At 46.4% G+C, this 16,937-nt stretch overlaps 1 protein-coding gene and 1 long non-coding RNA gene across 2 annotated transcripts; one reads left to right on the top strand and one right to left on the bottom strand.

The window, feature by feature from the left end:
- Window positions 1-2,924: 2,924 nt before the first annotated feature.
- Window positions 2,925-3,805, bottom strand: G0S2 (G0/G1 switch 2). Its single transcript, XM_035010460.1, is given in 3 exon segments — window positions 2,925-3,163; window positions 3,166-3,448; window positions 3,588-3,805. Coding segments are annotated over 2 exon segments (309 nt in total). The 5' UTR covers window positions 3,431-3,448; window positions 3,588-3,805; the 3' UTR covers window positions 2,925-3,119.
- A 223-nt stretch (window positions 3,806-4,028) lies between these two features.
- LOC118014282 lies at window positions 4,029-16,903 on the top strand. Its single transcript, XR_004680249.1, has 3 exons — window positions 4,029-4,138; window positions 4,315-4,387; window positions 16,810-16,903. It is a non-coding gene; the product is annotated as an uncharacterized LOC118014282 (long non-coding RNA).
- Window positions 16,904-16,937: the final 34 nt, after the last annotated feature.

Below are 16,937 nucleotides of genomic sequence, written 5' to 3'. Positions count from 1 at the left end.
CAGCATCTTATAACTGGGTGGGACCTCAGAGGTCATAAGACCAATTTCCCTTCCAAGTTCAGAAATCTCCTCTCCAGTTTATTTCCAACTTCTGCTTGCATGCTTTTAGTAATGAGGAGTTTACTATACATCACAGGGAAACTCCTTATGTTTTGAATTACTCTGATTTCTTAATGACCTGAGAATTGCTTCCTTCTACTTCTCTTTGCTACTTTTAGTTCTGCATTTTCAAGCCACATAAAATAAGTCTATTTTATTGGACTTTATTGAATCAATATGGCAGCCTTTCAACTATTTGGAGGCAAGTATGTGACAGAATTGTATTGTAACTTCTCTACTCCTCTATTCAATTGTTCTGTATGTGACAGGGTTCCCAGATTTTTTTTTTTTAAAGATTTTATTTATTTATTTGACAGAGAGAGAGATAGCGAGAGCAGGAACACAAGCAGGGGGAGTGGGAGCGCGAGAAGCAGGCTTCCTGCCGAGCAGGGAGCCCGATGTGGGACTCGATTCTAGGACTCCGGGATCATGACCTGAGCCAAAGGCAGACGCTTAACGACTGAGCCACCCAGGCGCCCGGGTTCCCAGATTTTTATATGCCCAGGTCCCTCTGATCTAAGTAGGTTTTTGTTTGTCAAGGTCTCTCTTGAAATTTAACAACTGAAACCTGTTTGCCAGGTAACTGCTCTAAGCACTATATATGCATTGTCTCATTTAATTTGCAAAATTATCCCACGAGGGAGTCACTATTTTATAGATGGGGAAAGAAGTTAACTAACCAGAGGCAGAGAGTTTATAAGTAACTTGTCCAAGGTCTTAAAGCTAGCAAATGGAGGAGTCAGAATGCAAACAGAAGCAAATCCAGGAGGTCTCTTTTAACTTCTTTGGTTTCCCACCTGCCAGACTGTAAAGTAAAACAAATCCACCTCCTCATCCCCTTTTCTGGACATTCCACTTCTACCAATAAGATGTTAGGGGTTTTTTTTGGCAGCCACTTGTTGGCTTATCTTGGGCTTGTAATCAGTGGAAACACCTAGGTCTTTTTCACATGATCTGCTGCTAGAATAAGCCTTCCTAATTCTGTGGCCATGCAACTGGATGTTTGGAACTAATTCTGTACTGTATCTTCTCTGTTCAGTTTCAGTTGATTAGCTTCAGGGCATGCTTCCCACCAGTTGAGTCGTTTTGAATCCTGACTCAGCTCTGCATCAGCAACAGAATTGATATGTATACCTCCTGTCACTTCTCCTAGGTTGATGATAAAATTGCCAAACAGAATAGGGCCAAGGACCATTTCTGTCCCTGTGTGGGGAGAGGGACTTCTATTTGATAACAACCGTAGTCTCCCGAGACCACCCCAAAACCTTGATTCTGAAACTATTAAGCAAACCCTTTTTCTTTCCTTTCCTTTAACCCAGGGCTTCTCAACCTCTGCCCTATTGACATTTTGGACTGGAGAATGGTTTGTTGTGGGTGGGTGTCCTGTGCATTCTAAGATGTTTAGCAGCATCCCTGGCTTCTACTCCCTAGATGCTGGTAACAGTGCTCCTCTTCCCCTGCCAGACAACCAGAAACATCTCCAGACATTTTCAGATGTCTCCTGGGGGAACAAAATGGCCTCTCCTTCCACTGAGAATCAGTATTCTAATTTCGTAAATAGATTACTTGAGCAATCAATATTTAGTAAGGACCTATTATTTGTCCAAGACTTGGTAATTTCTTTTTTTTTTTAATTTTTTATTGTTATGTTAATCACCATACATTACATCATTAGTTTTAGATGAAGTGTTCCATGATTCATTGTTTGTGCATAACACCCAGTGCTCCATGCAGAACGTGCCCTCCTTAATACCAATCACCAGGCTAACCCATCCTCCCACCACCCTCCCCTCTAGAACCCTGTTTGTTTTTCAGAGTCCATCGTCTCTCATGGTTTGTCTCCCCCTCCGATTTCTCCCCCTTCATTCTTCCCCTCCTGCTATCTTCTTTTTTTTTTTTTTCTTAACATATATTGCATTATTTGTTTCAGAGGTACAGATCTGAGATTCAACAAGACGGTAATTTCTATAAACACTAAAGAGGAAGAGGAAGACAAGGACCTTGATCACAAGAAGTTTATACTCTATCCCTGGAGGGAGAGGACTCAGATGGGTGATAACCAGTCTTTTCTCCTTCTAACCCAGAGCTTCTTACTATGATTTGAGTTGATGGGGAGGAAGGCTGCGTAGAGCTAGAGATCCAATTAGGCATTCTTGGGGGCTTGGCCTTCTGTCTTCTGAACAGCTAGCTAGTTTTCTTTCCTCTCTCTCTCTCTTGTTAAAATACAGTTAGGAAGAAAGAGGTATCAGTCATAGGAGCCTCTGGTCAGGTGTGAGATGGCAAATAGGGTTTTGCCCTAGAATTAATCAGTATCTGCTATTCGTGTACTGTAGCTCAGAAGTTGATTTATCTTCCGATCTTAAAATGCCAAGCCTGGTGGGATTTAATAAAAGTTTCTCTCCTGTCACCCGTACCATGAAACAAAAACGAATCCTCAACATACTTATAAGCATGTAATATGAATATCAGAGTCCCTAACAGTGACGCAAATGCTGCCTGCCGGTCACGCAGCTGCTCTTCCCGCAGTGCTCAGCTAAGACCCCCTTGGGCAGCATGCTCACCCTCTCTGCTGTCCACCCCAGGGAAACATGCCCCCCAGGAATCAGATACTGAGCCATAGTATAAAACGAGAGTTTTATTTCAAAATGCAAAATGGTGGTCATTGTAATAATAATAATAATAATAATAATGATAATAATAATGATAATAATAATAATAATATAAAAAGCATTCCCCGCCTTCCGCCCTAGTGCAAAATGGTAGATGCACTCGTATAGCTCAAAGATACGTAATTTTGGACATGTCATCCTGCAATGCTGCACAGCAGCAACACTTAATCCCAAACTCCTTTGGTGGATCCGTGTGGTAGTTCAGTTCTGGAAGTCTGCGGCTTCTCAGATCTAAGTCCAAACAACACAGCACTCCTGCTCTCTCCCACTTGAGCCCGGCCCTAGGCCCTAGACGCGCTCTTTCTCGCACTCAGGCTCTCTCTCCACTCCCTCTGCGGGCTCCCCGGGGTCCTAGGAGGCGTGCTGCCGGCTGGAGAGCGCCCGGCTGCCGAGACGGCCTCCTGCTGCTTGCTCTTCTCCCGCAGGGTCTGGGTCGCGAGGACCTTCCGCTTTCGGGCCACCAGCAGCTCGGCCACCGCTGCCTCCTCGGCCCGCAGGCGGCTGGCGACCGTGAAGGGGCTGCACACAGTCTCCACCAGGCCGATCACCACGCCGAAGAAGGCCAGCACGCCGCCCAGCACGTACAGCTTCACCAGCTTCCGACTGGGCCTCCAGGCCATCAGCTCCTTGGCCAGCGAGATCAGCTCCTGCACCGTTTCCATCTCGGGGGCGGGGGTGACCTGCGGGAGGGGCGGCGCAGGAGAGGGGACCGTTCAGCCACGGAAGGATGGCTCCAGCCTGCCCGAGAGCCCCCTCGCTCGGCCGTCCCGCGGGCAGGGGGGCCCGCCCGGCCGCGCTCTGCCACCCGCCGGGGCTCACCTCCGAGGCGCAGCGCGAGCAGGAGGCAGCTCGAGCCGGGGGCGGCGGCGGCGGCGACGGGCAGTGCGTTCTCCTCCTCCTCCTCCTCCTCCGGGGCAGTGCGTTCTCCTCCTCCTCCTCCTCCTCCTTCTCCTCCGGGGCAGTGCGTTCTCCTCCTCCTCCTCTGGGGCAGTGCGTTCTCCTCCTCCTCCTCCGGGGCAGCCGCGGCTCTTCCAGGTGGAGACTCCGCAGCCGGCACCTTGGACGTGCCCCGGGGCCGCTTATATCTTTCCTCCAAGACCCGCCTCCCGGGCTCCCTTGGCCCGGGGCCAGCGCCGCTAGCGCCAGAGGAACAAGGGGGGAGGAAGGAGGGGGGAGGCGGGGGAAGGAGAGGGCAGGGCGCGGAAGGACCTAGGTGGAGGCGGCCAGGGGCTGTGCACGCCTGGGCCTTGTGAGCTGGGAGTCCCAGGCAGGGGAGACCGCGGCGGGGGTGCGGGGGTGCGGGGTGCGGCCGGGACGCAGGAGGTCCCACGCCGGGTGTGCCCACCGGTGAGGACCCGGAGCCTTGGGAGGTATCGCGTACGTTTCCCACGGGACTCTTCCTTAGTGATGTGGGTGGGTGGCACAGCTTTCCTTGTCTGGGGTGGCCCGTGAGGGACCCCTGATGAGTTCATCGCGGGGAGGGGGGCGTTCTACCTAACCGGAAAATCTTTAGTTTTTATTCCTAAGGGTTGTCGTCTACCCACAGGTGTGGGGATCGGACGGGAGAAGACAAGGGGAGAGGGATCCTGGTAAGGAGCAGAACCAGGTCTCCAGACTCTGTATGTGCTTCTGTTTCTTTCCGGCCTGACTGGTTTTATTCACAGGTGCTTGCCCTGCCAGGGTCACTTGATCGATAACTACTTATTGAGGGTGCCCTTTTGCACAACTGTGTGTGTGATGCGTCTCTGCGCTTGCCCCTGTTTGTATATGTACTTCTGGGTATCATTAAATCCCAGTTATCCCCACTCCTACGTGAGAAGTGCAGCTGGGGGCTACAGGGCAGAGGAGATGGAAGCGGACCGTCGATAAATTTCTTCTGCTTGGTCTGGATTGCAAATACTTCATGCCGTCAGTAATTACTTACCACTTCCCTGGGTTTGGAGTTGCAACATCACTGTGCCATTTCAGCTCATAGAAACAGGGGCAGAAGGGTGAGAATAGAGGGTTTGGGTAAGAGCTAAACAGAGAACTCTTGGGGGGGGGGGCGCTGGCCGGCTCAGTTGGAAGAGCATGTGACTCTTGATCTGTGGTCCTTAGTTCAAACCCCACCTTAGGTGCAGAGATTACTTAAGACTTAAAAAAAAAAAAAAAAAAAAAGCACTCTTGGAAGCAAGGGAGGAGAGAAAGATATATTTTGGCTGGAATTAAACATCATCACCCTGGTGTGGAGGGTGTAATGATTTGGCTTTGGTTAATCCATTTACCAGAGTTAGCTAGCAAGAGGGGAAAAGCGGAGGCAAGTGGGCCAAAGGGCTGCCAGCAGTTAAGGAGGAGGAGGAGGAAATCAGACTGTCCAGAAAATTGTAAAGGTCAGTGATACAATCTTGCAACAGCCTCCTGTGGGGAGGGACAGGGAAAGGAGCTGTTTCATGAAGATCAAATGTTTGAGTCCTTTTGGGGGGGGGGGGTGCGGTTAGGCAATTTCCCAGACAATTCAATTAAAAAGACAACCATAACAACTACCCTTTGCCTTGGCTATTAGCATTTAAGGTAGTAAGATTTGTGTGTGAATGCGGATCGGCAAGGTTAGTTAAGCAGCAATGGTAAAATTCTGCCTTTTAGCCTGCTCCCAAGCAGTGAAGGTGACACGGGGCCAAATAAGGGTTATTCCTAGAGGATGGTGAACACTGCTTATTGTTCTTTTAATGTTAGACAGGAAATTTCTGCAACAAGGGACCAAGTTGAGATTAATATCAATCTTGGCATTTTCTTTCTTTTTTTCTTTCTTTCTTTCTTTCTTTCTTTCTTTCTTTCTTTCTTTCTTTCTTTCTTTCTTTCTTTCTTTCTTTTTTAAGATTTTATTTATTTATTTATTTGACACAGAGAGAGAGAGAGAATAAGAAGGGGAGAGGCGCGGGCGCCTGGGTGGCTCAGTTGGTTAAGCGACTGCCTTCGGCTCAGGTCATGATCCTGGAGTCCTGGGATCGAGTCCCGCATCGGGCTCCCTGCTCAGCGAGGAGCCTGCTTCTGCCTCTCTCTCTGCCCACTTGTGCTTTCTCTGTGTGTCAAATAAATAAATAAAATCTTAAAAAAAAAAAAAAAAGAAGGGGAGAGGCGCGGGGCACCTGGTGGCTCAGTCGTTAGGCTTCTGCCTTTGGCTCGGGTCGTGAGCCCAGAGTCCTGGGATCGAGCCCCGTAATGGGCTCCCTGCTCAGCGGGGAGTCTGCTTCTCCCTCTCTCTCCCCCCCTACTTGTGTTCCCTCTCTTGCTGTGTCTCTCTCTCTCTGTCAAATAAATAAATACAATCTTTAAAAAATTTTAAAAAAAAAAGAAGAGGAGAGGCACAGCGAGAGAGGGACAAGCAGACTCCCCACTGAGCAGGGATCCTGAGGGGGGCTCGATTCCAGGACCCTGGGATCATGACCTGAGCCAAAGTCAGACACTTAACCAACTGAGCCACCCAGGTGCCCCAATCTTGGCATTTTCTTTGAATCTTCCTTAAAATTCTAGAGAAGTCTCTAATAACCTGGCAGAAATGATATGTGAGCCACCTCAAGATTTGTGAGTGTGCCAAACACTGGCTTCTGGAAGAGTGTATGATGTATACCTTACTATGGGGGCTTTCACCTGGTTCCTTCTCTGAAGGTGAGTCAGCCCAGCTTTGGTTGCAAAACTCCGAAGTTGACTCCATCGTAAGCATTTCTGGTATTTCTGTAACTCAGAGACGAAAACCACATGTCTTCCGTGGTCAGCGGGCTGCAGTTTATCTGGGGTTCCCCTTTTTTGTGATTTCCCCTCTTTCCGTCTTTGATAATCTGACTTTGGCCTCCTCCAGACCCCACCAGCTTCCTGGCTGGGGCTGGGCAGAAAGAGCAGCAGGTGGTATGGATTGGGTGTGCCAGTGCATCTGGTGTTTCTGGTTTAGGTGGGAGCTGGAGCTGAGTAGGAGATGGTGGGAATAGAAGGCTGAGGAATCCACGATCAACTTATGTTTAGGAATTTCTGGTAGCTCCTCTGTCTAGGTGGGGAAGGAGAACCCAACTTCTAGGGTAGAGGGTTAGGTAGGGCTTGGGAAACTAAGCATGTGATTCAACAGTGCTGATGTCACTTTAGAGATGGAAAGCCTTATGTTACATCATACAGGCCAGACCAGCTGTATGGTGATGAACCATTTCAGTGTGTCTAGGGCTGAGGGGTTTCCCTGAGTGCAGGACTTGCGGGGCTGAAACTGGGACAGCTCTGGGCTAATTGGGATAGTTGGTCAGCCTACCCTTGAGTCTATCCTAACATTTAATTGTGCCATTTCTGGGAAGGTAGGAAAGGCCAGTTTAAAATTTATTTTGCTTTCCAAATCCCTTTCTCCCAAACATTAAAATTAAAACAAACACCCAGAGCCATCTGCAGAGGAAACCATCACAAAGGGGCAGCAGGTGGTCCTAGGGGTGAGTGCAGAAGAGAGATAGAGCTGTCCCCACAACTGTGCCTTAGGGATTAAAGGAACAGGGGACAGAGGCCTTTTGGATGAATGGTTGTATATGAGCCTCAATTATTAGTAGTAGTATTTTGTTACCAGCTCCTTGCCACCTACCAAAGTCACTGCCCACCCCTGGTATAATAGGAGGCTGAAGGGACAGGATCATCCATCATAGGAGATAGGATAAAATCATCTGTAAATCTTAAACTCCATTTTTTTTTCTAGTCCTTGAGTTACTTTCATTTCATGTACACTAGTTTTGGAGAGGTTTCTTTCTTTTTTTTTTTTTTTAAAGATTTTATTTATTTATTTGACAGAGAAAGACACAGCAAGAGAGGGAACACAAACGGGGAGTGGGAGAGGGAGAAGCAGACTCCCTGCTGAGCAGAGAGCCCGATGCGGGACTCTATCCAGGGACTCCAGGATCATGACCTGAGCCGAAGGCAGTCGCTTAACCAACTGAGCCACCCAGGCGCCCTTGGAGAGGTTTCTTATCTCTCAAACATCAGTGGATGATTTTTATTTATTTTTATTTTTAAAGATTTTATTTATTTATTTGACAGAGAGAGACACAGCGAGAGGGGGAACACAAGCAGGGGGAGTGGGAGAGGGAGAAGCAGGCTTCCTGCGGAGCGGGGAGCCCAACTTGGGGCTTGATCCCAGGACCCTGGGACCATGACCTGATCCGAAGGCAGATGCTTAGCCAACTGGGTCACCCAGGTGTCCCAGTGGATGATATTTAAATCTACATGTCTAATCTTTGTCTTCCTCTGGTTTTGTAGACTAGAGTTCTAGAGTCTAGACATTTCTGTGTGGATCTTCTGCTTTTATGACAAGCTTAACACACTTTAAGACTCCCCATATTCTCTGTACTCTGACAAACTAAGTCACCTTCTCAGTATCCTTATGGTTAGCAGAGGCATCTCCATTTTACCTATTCTCTGGAGAAACACTGTGGCATTTTCTTAGAGAGGCTTTTCCTGACCATTCTATCTTACCATTCCCTACCCAATGCCCTGCTTTATTTTTCTTCATAGCACTAGCACCTGACTTTATATTGATGTAACTGTTGCTTTGCTTTTGTGTTATCTTCCATGCTCATTGGAGGTGGATAAGCTTCATGAGGGCTGGGACTGTATTTTGCTTTTCACTGTGTCCTCAGAGCCTCCTATGATCCTTGGCATATGGTAGGTCCTTAATAGGTAACTATGGGATTAATGAATGTCTTCCCCATTGGACTGGCAGGGGAGGAATTATGTTTATTAAGTTTGCATGCAGTTAGATGTTTAGTGGATGCTCAAAGAAGCATTCAGATTTTTTTTTCTTTCTCTCTCTCTTTTTTTTTTAAGTAGGCTCTGTGTCTAGCATGGGACTTGAATGCACAACCCCGAGATCAAGAGTTGCATGCTGTACCAACTGAGCCAGCCAGAAGTCCCATTTTTTTTGGTTTTTGACAGTTTTCTTTTCTCTTTTGTTGTTGTTCTTTTTTTTTTTTTTTAAAGATTTTTATTTATTTATTTGACCAGAGAGATACAGCAAGAGAGGGAACACAAGCAGGGGGTGTGGGAGAGGGAGAAGCAGGCTGCCCGCCAAGCAGGGAGCCCGATGTGGGGCTTGATCCCAGGACCCTGGGATCATGACCTGAGCCGAAGGTAGACGCTTAATGACCGAGCCACCCAGGCGCCCCCCCCCGCTTTTTTTTGCCTTTAGTCCTTTCCTCTGTAATTTATCTCAAACACTACCACCAAATAAATCTTCCTAAAATTAAATTTTTATTCTTAATTGCCTGCTTAAAACCTGGATCATTTCTTTCTTTCTTTCTTTTTTTTTTAAAGATTTTATTTATTTATTTGAGAAAGAAAGAGTGAGAGAGAGAGCCCAAGAGGGGTAGGGTCAGAGGGAGAAGCAGACTCCCTCTGCTGAACAGGGAGCCTGACGTGGGACTCGACCTGAGCCAAAGGCAGTCGCTTAACCAACTGAGCCACCCAGGCACCCCTGGATCGTTTCTTATTGCCTACAAGGACTCCTGGATTCTGCATATTGGATTTATTTGATTGACGTTCTTGGAATCTGAGACTTCTATGATCTGCTCCTCTGCTCTTCCCTCCTCATCTAACTTTATATTCCATTCTTCTCCAACAAGAACCCTTTGCTCCACAGATGGGTTTCTCATGGCCCGAGAAACAGTGCATTCTCATTGTGGCTGCCTCATCTTGGCTCGTAATCTTCTTCCTACCTGAAATGCTGTTCTCTTTCTACTCTGTCTTCCTTTCTTCAGTTCACGTGCTCCAAGAAGCCAGCAGCACACCCTGATCTCTCCTTTCTGTGAATTTCAGCCGCCCTTGTGGCTCACCGTGCACCAGCTGGCGCTGCCTTATGTACTGCTTTATACAGCTCTCTCATTGTTCCCTGTGGGCTTGCCCGGTCTCTGTGGAAGACCAGATCTTTGTACCTTTCATGGTGCTAACGCATAGTAGGGGCTTAATCAATACTAGTTACATTGACCTGAAAGTCAGTATTGAGATTAGAGATTGCAAAATGATCAGACTCTCTTGGGAGGTTATTTTAGGCACAGTGGCTTGTCCTTGGCACAGAGCCTTGGGGGTAAGATTGCCTAAGACCTGGCAGCTTGGCTTCGTTCCTTCCACTCTGGCTTCCTCACCTTTCACTTGTACTCCCAGCTTAGCGTCTGACATTGCAGTGATTGGCTTACTCTAGGGCACTCCTCCAGCCTGCTCCTGGGACCCAGGGCCTTGACAAATCCACACTGGTGAACAGACGCCTCGTAGACAGTTCGCTCATGACTTCTGGCCAAGCAGAACTGCTATCTGCTGGACCATGCAGGATGTGCTGGGAGTAGCAACAACCTACTGCCCACATGCCACTTCTGAATTGTCCTAATCTACTCTGTACGTTTGAATCAGCATGGAATTTTCCCCAAAGCTCAAATGCCAGCTAGACTTAAGAGTATAGGGCTCTGGGGTCAAACAGACTTGGGTTCGTTCAAGACCTGGCTCCTCTTACCAGCGTCTGACCTTGGACAAGTGACTTAACTTCTCCCGTCTCGTTTCCTCGTCTGTAAAGTGGGGGTGATGATCACACCTAATAAATGAGGTGTGGTGAAGCCTGAATGAGCTGGAGCACTGGCAAGGGCTTAGCAGTCTGGCACGAATAAAAGCAATCATTACATGTTATTGATTCAGTCATTATTCTGTTGTCTTTGCCCCCTGCTCAGGTCAGTAATTCCTGTGGTCCTTTATCCTGGCCCAGGTCATTCACATCCCCGAGGTGACATATAGGCAGCGATAAGGTCCAAAAATGTTTATTGAAGCTGGCCCGGTATCTGATACTATGTTAGGTATTGTTATGGAAAGCAGAATACAGCACTGTTTTCGCCCTCAGGAGGCTCATAGTCAAGTAGAGGACTCAGACACTAAATAAGTTATTACAAGATACTGGGATAAGCACAATAATAGAAATATGCACAGGTAAACAAATAGAATAGAATGAGAAATAGATTTTTTAAGGGTATTTATTTATTTATTTATTAAAAGATTTTATTTTTATTTATTTGACAGAGAGACAACCAGAGAGGGAACACAGCAGGGGGAGCAGGAGAGGGAGAAGCAGGCCGCCCGCAGAGCGGGGAGCCCGATGCGGGGCTCGATCCCAGGACCCTGGGATCATGACCTGAGCTGAAGGCAGACGCTCAACAATTGAGCCACCCAGGCGACCCTAGAATGAGAAATATATTGACTGATTCAGTTTGGGGAGGAGATGGTCAAGGAAGGCCTAAGAGTGGATGATGCCTGAGCAGCTGAGGGTATTAAAGGATGGATGATGTTTACCTGCTGACTCTGGGAGGGAGTGAGGGTTCAGGGTTAGGGGAGGCCTGGAGTGAGAGAGGGCTGCATATAAAAAGGATGGGATGCATAAGAATACGTTGCATGTTCCAAGAGAAGTTAGGCAAGATTGGCCTCAGAGCACAAAGGATGGGTTTTGGGAAATGGCAGGAAATGAGGGGGAAGTAGTAGGCAGGAGCCATAATGAACAATTACCTAAATGATTGCCAACATATATGATGTCTAGGAACTATTGACCACTCCCCTGTTCTAGAAAGACATTGTCCTTGGCTTCCATGTCATCGTATTCTAATTTTCCTCCTGTTCTATTCTGGACACTCCTTAGTTTTTTTTTTCCCCCCCCCCTCACTTCTGCCTTTTTAAAATAAAAAAAATTTTTAAGTAGACTCCATGCCCAGCATGGAGCCCAATGCAGGGCTTGAACTCATGACCCTGAGATCAAGACCTGAGCTGAGATCAAGAGTTGGGCACTTAACTGAGCCACCCAGGTTCCTCACCCTTTTGCCTTTTATACGACCTCTGAATATCAGCAGTTCTCAGGACTCAGTCCTGGAACCTCTTTTTAAACTTTACATACTCTCTTTAGGTGATTTAATTTACTTGCGAGGCTTCCGTTATGCCTCTGTGCAGATGATGTACACATCTGAGCCCTAGACCTCTGTATCTTCCTGCCCAGGCTATGTCTTAACTTGGATATCTTGCAGCTATCTAACTTTCCGCATCTGAAGCCAAAGTCAATATTTCCACCCCCAAACTTTGCACCACCATCTTGCTTCATCTAGGCTTCACCATCTATCTGGGAGTCCAGGTCCTAAGCCTGGGAGCCATCCTTTTCTCCTCTCCCTCTGTCACCTCTCATATACAATCATCAAGACTTGTCATTCTGTCTCTTAAATATCTCTTGACTTTATTTGCTTTCTATCCCCCTTACCACCCTCCTAGTCTAAGCCCTCATCATCTCACCTGGACTATTGCTATGGTCTCACAACTGGTCTCTCTGCCTTGGGTTTTGACCTAGCCAATCCAATTAATCCAATCCTATCCAATGTAAACTTAAGAAAAAAGAAAAAAAGCAAACCTTATCATGTCACTCTTCTCTTTAAAACCCTTCAATGGATCCCCATGTTGCCCTTTGGATTGTGGCCTGGATTCTTAGCATGGTGTATAAGTTCCCCCATGATCTTGTCCTTGTCTGTTTTTCCAGTTTCATTGTATGTCCCTCAACCCTTGTTCTCTAGGTGCCAGCCACACTGTTGGGTTCTTTCACAACTTCAGATCCTTCCTTGTGTTGTTCTCTCCACCTGGAACACTTTCATCATTTCCCTTGATCTTATGAACTCGTACTCATCCTTCAAGTGTCACTACCCTCTCGCTGCCTCAGGGAGGCCTTCCTTGATGCTTAGGTGTTGCACGGTCCCACAGCCATCTTACTTTCCCTTTCATGACTCTTGTGTGTCTGCGTTGCCAGACTGTAAGCTCTGTGAGGGCGGAGACTATCTCTGTCTTGTTCAGTGTTCTCAGAGCTAGCACAATGCATCATCTATTGACTTATTTAATCATAGCTATCAATTTGCCTTATATTGAATTGGTTATCCTCTAGGCAGTGGCAAAAATTGATGAATCTCAGGCAACAGAACAGTTCAATAAGGTTGGCGTTTTAAGTAGATCACTATTGGCATAGTGAAGAATGCGTGAGTGGAGCAAGACTAGAGGCAATAAGTAGGATGTTGTCAGAGTAATTAAGGGGGTGAGGGACCGGGCTAAGACAGAAGTAATGGGGAGAGAGGGAGACAGATTTGAGTGATGCATCGTAGGTGAAACTGGAAGGCTTAGTGCAATAGCAGAGAAAAGGAGTCAGAGATGACTCCCAGGTTTGGAGAAAGAAGAAGGAACACATTTGGGGAGGAAGAGAATGAGTTCCATTTTGGATATGTTGAGTTTGGGCTGTTTATGAGACATGCAGGCAGAGGTGGTCATTAAGCAGTTGTATATGAATCAGGAATCTGGAGCTCTGGAGAGAGATTGGGTTGCCAGTTGCAGATTTGAGAGATTTCAGTGAGTTGGGGGTGGCTGAGATCTTGGGAATGGGGGAGATAACCCATGAGGGAATAGAGAGAGGAGAGAAAGGATGGAAATATGGGGACCGAGGAAATCCTGATGCTTGCATAAGGCTGGTGGTGAAGCAGAGCAATAGGTCTTATTTCCTAAATCAGCTTGCAGAGAGTTCGGTTCTAAGAGTATTAATCACAAAATCCGATTCTCTTCCTTCACATCCAGAATCTAGGCCAGGAGCCTTCTTGGAATAAAGAACTCATTTCTAATGTAGTGGGCAGAATTTTAAGATGGCCTCTGATGTACAAGCCCTATAAAGCCCCCAGAGTTTGTGAATATGATGGGATAGTCACTCCCATGATTAGGTTATATTATATGGACAGCTGATTTAATAGAATTAAACATTCAGTTCATCAGTCACTTGAACCACTCAACAGCCACAAGTAGTTACTGTGACTACCATTTTGGACAGCGCAGGTACAGAACATTTCCATTGTTGTAGAAAGTTTTATAAGAGAGCACTGGGTCTCAATCCATGGAACTGTAGGAAACATCTGGGAAGTGGTTCTCAATTCTGGCTATAGATGCTGCCTGAATTCTTTGTTCCTCTTCATAACTAAAACTGTTCATTAACAGTTTTCTATAATCACTGTATCCACTTCTTCATCAACCATTCACTCTTTTGCCCACGTCCATCTGGTTTCCATTACCACCACCCCAACCAAAAGCGAATGGGATGTTTATTGAATGAACTGGATTTTATCATTCAACAGATAATAACTCTTTCTTCCTTCTAGAAACACCTTTTCTCTTTGCTTCAGGGACACTGCACTCTCCTGTCGAAGAACAGGAAAACACCGTACCCTCCTGTTCTTCATTGTACCACCTTAGTTTCTTCTTCCCAGATGTCCTTCGTTACATCTTTCTTTTCTATCAGTCAGGGATTCTCAACCTTGAACACACATTCGAATCACTGGGGAGCTTTTAAAGTTTCTGAAGACCAGGCTAGATCAATTAAATCAGAAATCTCTCCAAGTAGAACCCAAAGATCAGTAATGTTTAAAGCTCTAAAGGTGATTCTATTGTGCAGCCAAGGTAGTGAATTACTGTTCTTAATGTTGGGGGTATTCTAGGGTCTTACCATGATTCCTCTTCTTCAGCTATATTATTTCCCTAGGTCAATGGTTCTCAGTCCTGGCTCCACTTTAGAATCATCCTGGGAGGGCGCCTGGGTGGCTCAGTTGGTTAGAATCATCCTGGGAGCTTTTAAAAGCCATCATTGCCGGGGAGTTCCCTAAGATGGATCAATTCTAAATTCCTGGGGGTGATTTCTAAGATCTCCTGGGGCTGGAGGAAGGCTTTATTTATTTATTTATTTTATTTATTTCTTTAAAGATTTTATTTATTTATTTGATAGAGAGAGACAAAGCGAGAGCAGGAACACAAGCAGGGGGAGTGGGAGAGGGAGAAGCAGGCTTCCTGTTGAGCAGGGAGCCCGATGTGGGGCTCCATCCCAGGACCCCGGGATCATGATCTGAGCCAAAGGCAGACGCTTAATAACTGAGCCACCCAGGCGCCCCTGGAGTAAGACTTCAGAGGTCCTAAGCCCTGAAAAGATTTGAGTTTTCCACCCTGCCCATATAAATCAAAATAACAATATTAAGTCTTAAAATATATATAGGGGGAATGTACAGCCTTCTAATTTTGCCTAAGGTGTTTACTTCCATATCTTAAAAAATATTATATATAAAAGTTCCTCCCCCAAATTTTGGTACCTCTACTTTGCTGGCACCTTAAATACATGTTTAGCCTGCCTTAGGAAGTCCAGCCCCAAATCTCATCCCAAGGTCACCTCCTTGGGGAGACTTCTCTTATCCATCCTTTTTTCAATTTTCAAATAAAATTTATTTGATAGAGAGAGAGAGAGAGAGAGAGCACAAGCAGGGGGAGTGGCAGAGGGAGAGGGAGAAGCAGGCTCCCTGCTGAGCAGGGAGTCTGATATAGGGCTGGATCCCAGGACCCTGGGATTATGACCTGAGCTGAAGGCAGCCCCTAAACCGACTGAGCCACCCAGGTGCCCTTTATCCATCCTTTCTAAAGTGGCACTCCTAACATCCTGAGATCCCCATCTATTATATCATCCCATTACAAACATTTCATAAAAAGTGTTGAAATTTGTAATTTTTAGATTTTTCGTTTACTTGTTCATTGTATGTCTCCTCCATGAAGGTAGGGTCTTGTCTTTTTTGCTTGCTGCTATCTTTTGTGTCCTCATGTAGCACAATGCCTGGTACAAAATAAGTGTTCAAATAAATATTTCCAGAATGAATGAATGCACACTGATGTATAGCAAATAGTAGTGAGTAGATGAATCCCAAGGCAGATAGGCCACCTTGGGTTGTTACCGTGTAAAAGACCGTCTTCACGGGGTGGGAAGGGAGAAGTGAGTTCATGAAGGGAGGTCCTTGTTTCCAGCAACCTGGTCAAGGCTTAGAGCATCAGATGCATGCCATAATGTTGATGGATGCCAGCTAGTATTTATTTTTAGGGTGTAATTTCTCTGTGTCACCTCCAAATTTTCAGTAAAATTTCTTAAACTCAACAGCTATGTGTTTTGTTCTTTGGGGAATGGAGGAAGGACTATGTGTTCGTGTTTGGGGTCAAAACAGGCCGTAGAGATGCTTAAAAGAGAGCTAAGAGTGTTTGAAGACAAACAGCAACTAGAATGAATTTGTATTATCTGCGAGCATCTCCCTAGAGTTGTCAGCATTATGGTTATTTGGATAGTAGACGAAAGGGTGATTATGGTTATTTGGATAGTAGACCTCAGGTGATTTGAGGTCACTCTGGTTACATAATTAATAAATTATTTGGTAATTCTGTGTTTAGTGTCTGTCCCATGAGACGGTAGTCTCCCTCCGGACAGTGATTCTAACTTGTTTACTCCTGGTCACTGGGTGCCTGGCTGGATGGGTGCTCAGTAAATGTTGGTTTTGCAGATGAATGGTTCTGGATATTTTTGTGTTTCTGGGTCAAAAGTCAGAAGGGTCTGCTGACATGTGATGAGGAGGACTGGAAGAAAAGCCCAGGCTCTGAGAATGAGGACCAGGTAAAAGCTGGGGGTGGAGGGATGTTCTCTACGGACTGGTTTGTTGGGAGGATTCAGATCCAAGCTCAGGCCCCAGGGTGGCTGGAGGCATAACAGGACACTCTTGATACCTAGTCAGTGGACTTAGAGAAACAAGTATTCTGAGCCCCCGTTGAGTTGTGGGAAGGGGTTTCTTAATGTCTTAGGGTTGATGCTCATTGGCCCAGGGTTGGGATGGGCCTAAAATAACCACTGGGACACATTATCTTAGGCGGCACAAGGACAGGTGGGGAGTGACAGACCTTTGGCTGCACATGTTCCCTGATTCTCTGAGAGTGACAAAGAACCCTTAGACATGTTGAGGAGCTCTTGTGTCCTAAGACCCTCTCCATTTGTGGCCTCCTCTCCCCTGGCCCCACTTGATCCCTTCTATCACCTCTGCAGTTTCTAAAAGCTGGGTCTTGTATGCTTTGAGTGCCTAGGTCCATGGCCTGACCACAGAAGTATTTCAGTTCCCCAAACCAAAAATACTGCCATTTTGATTCCTGGCCTTTCTGTCCCCAGGGACCAGCCATGGTGGATGGAATAGGAAGCCTAACCATGGGAGCCTGTTGATCAGTGGATTGAATTTTCGTCATGAATTTTCCCAGGTTCCAGTTCTTAGGAGAAAAAATATTGATTTTTCTGGATGA

This window comes from Mirounga leonina, unplaced genomic scaffold, assembly GCF_011800145.1.
Source record: "Mirounga leonina isolate KUSES-001 unplaced genomic scaffold, KU_Mleo_1.0 Mir_154, whole genome shotgun sequence".
Taxonomy (NCBI): domain Eukaryota; kingdom Metazoa; phylum Chordata; class Mammalia; order Carnivora; family Phocidae; genus Mirounga; species Mirounga leonina.
Note: the sequence above shows the minus strand (reverse complement) of the source record. Positions and strands in the feature narration are given on the sequence as shown.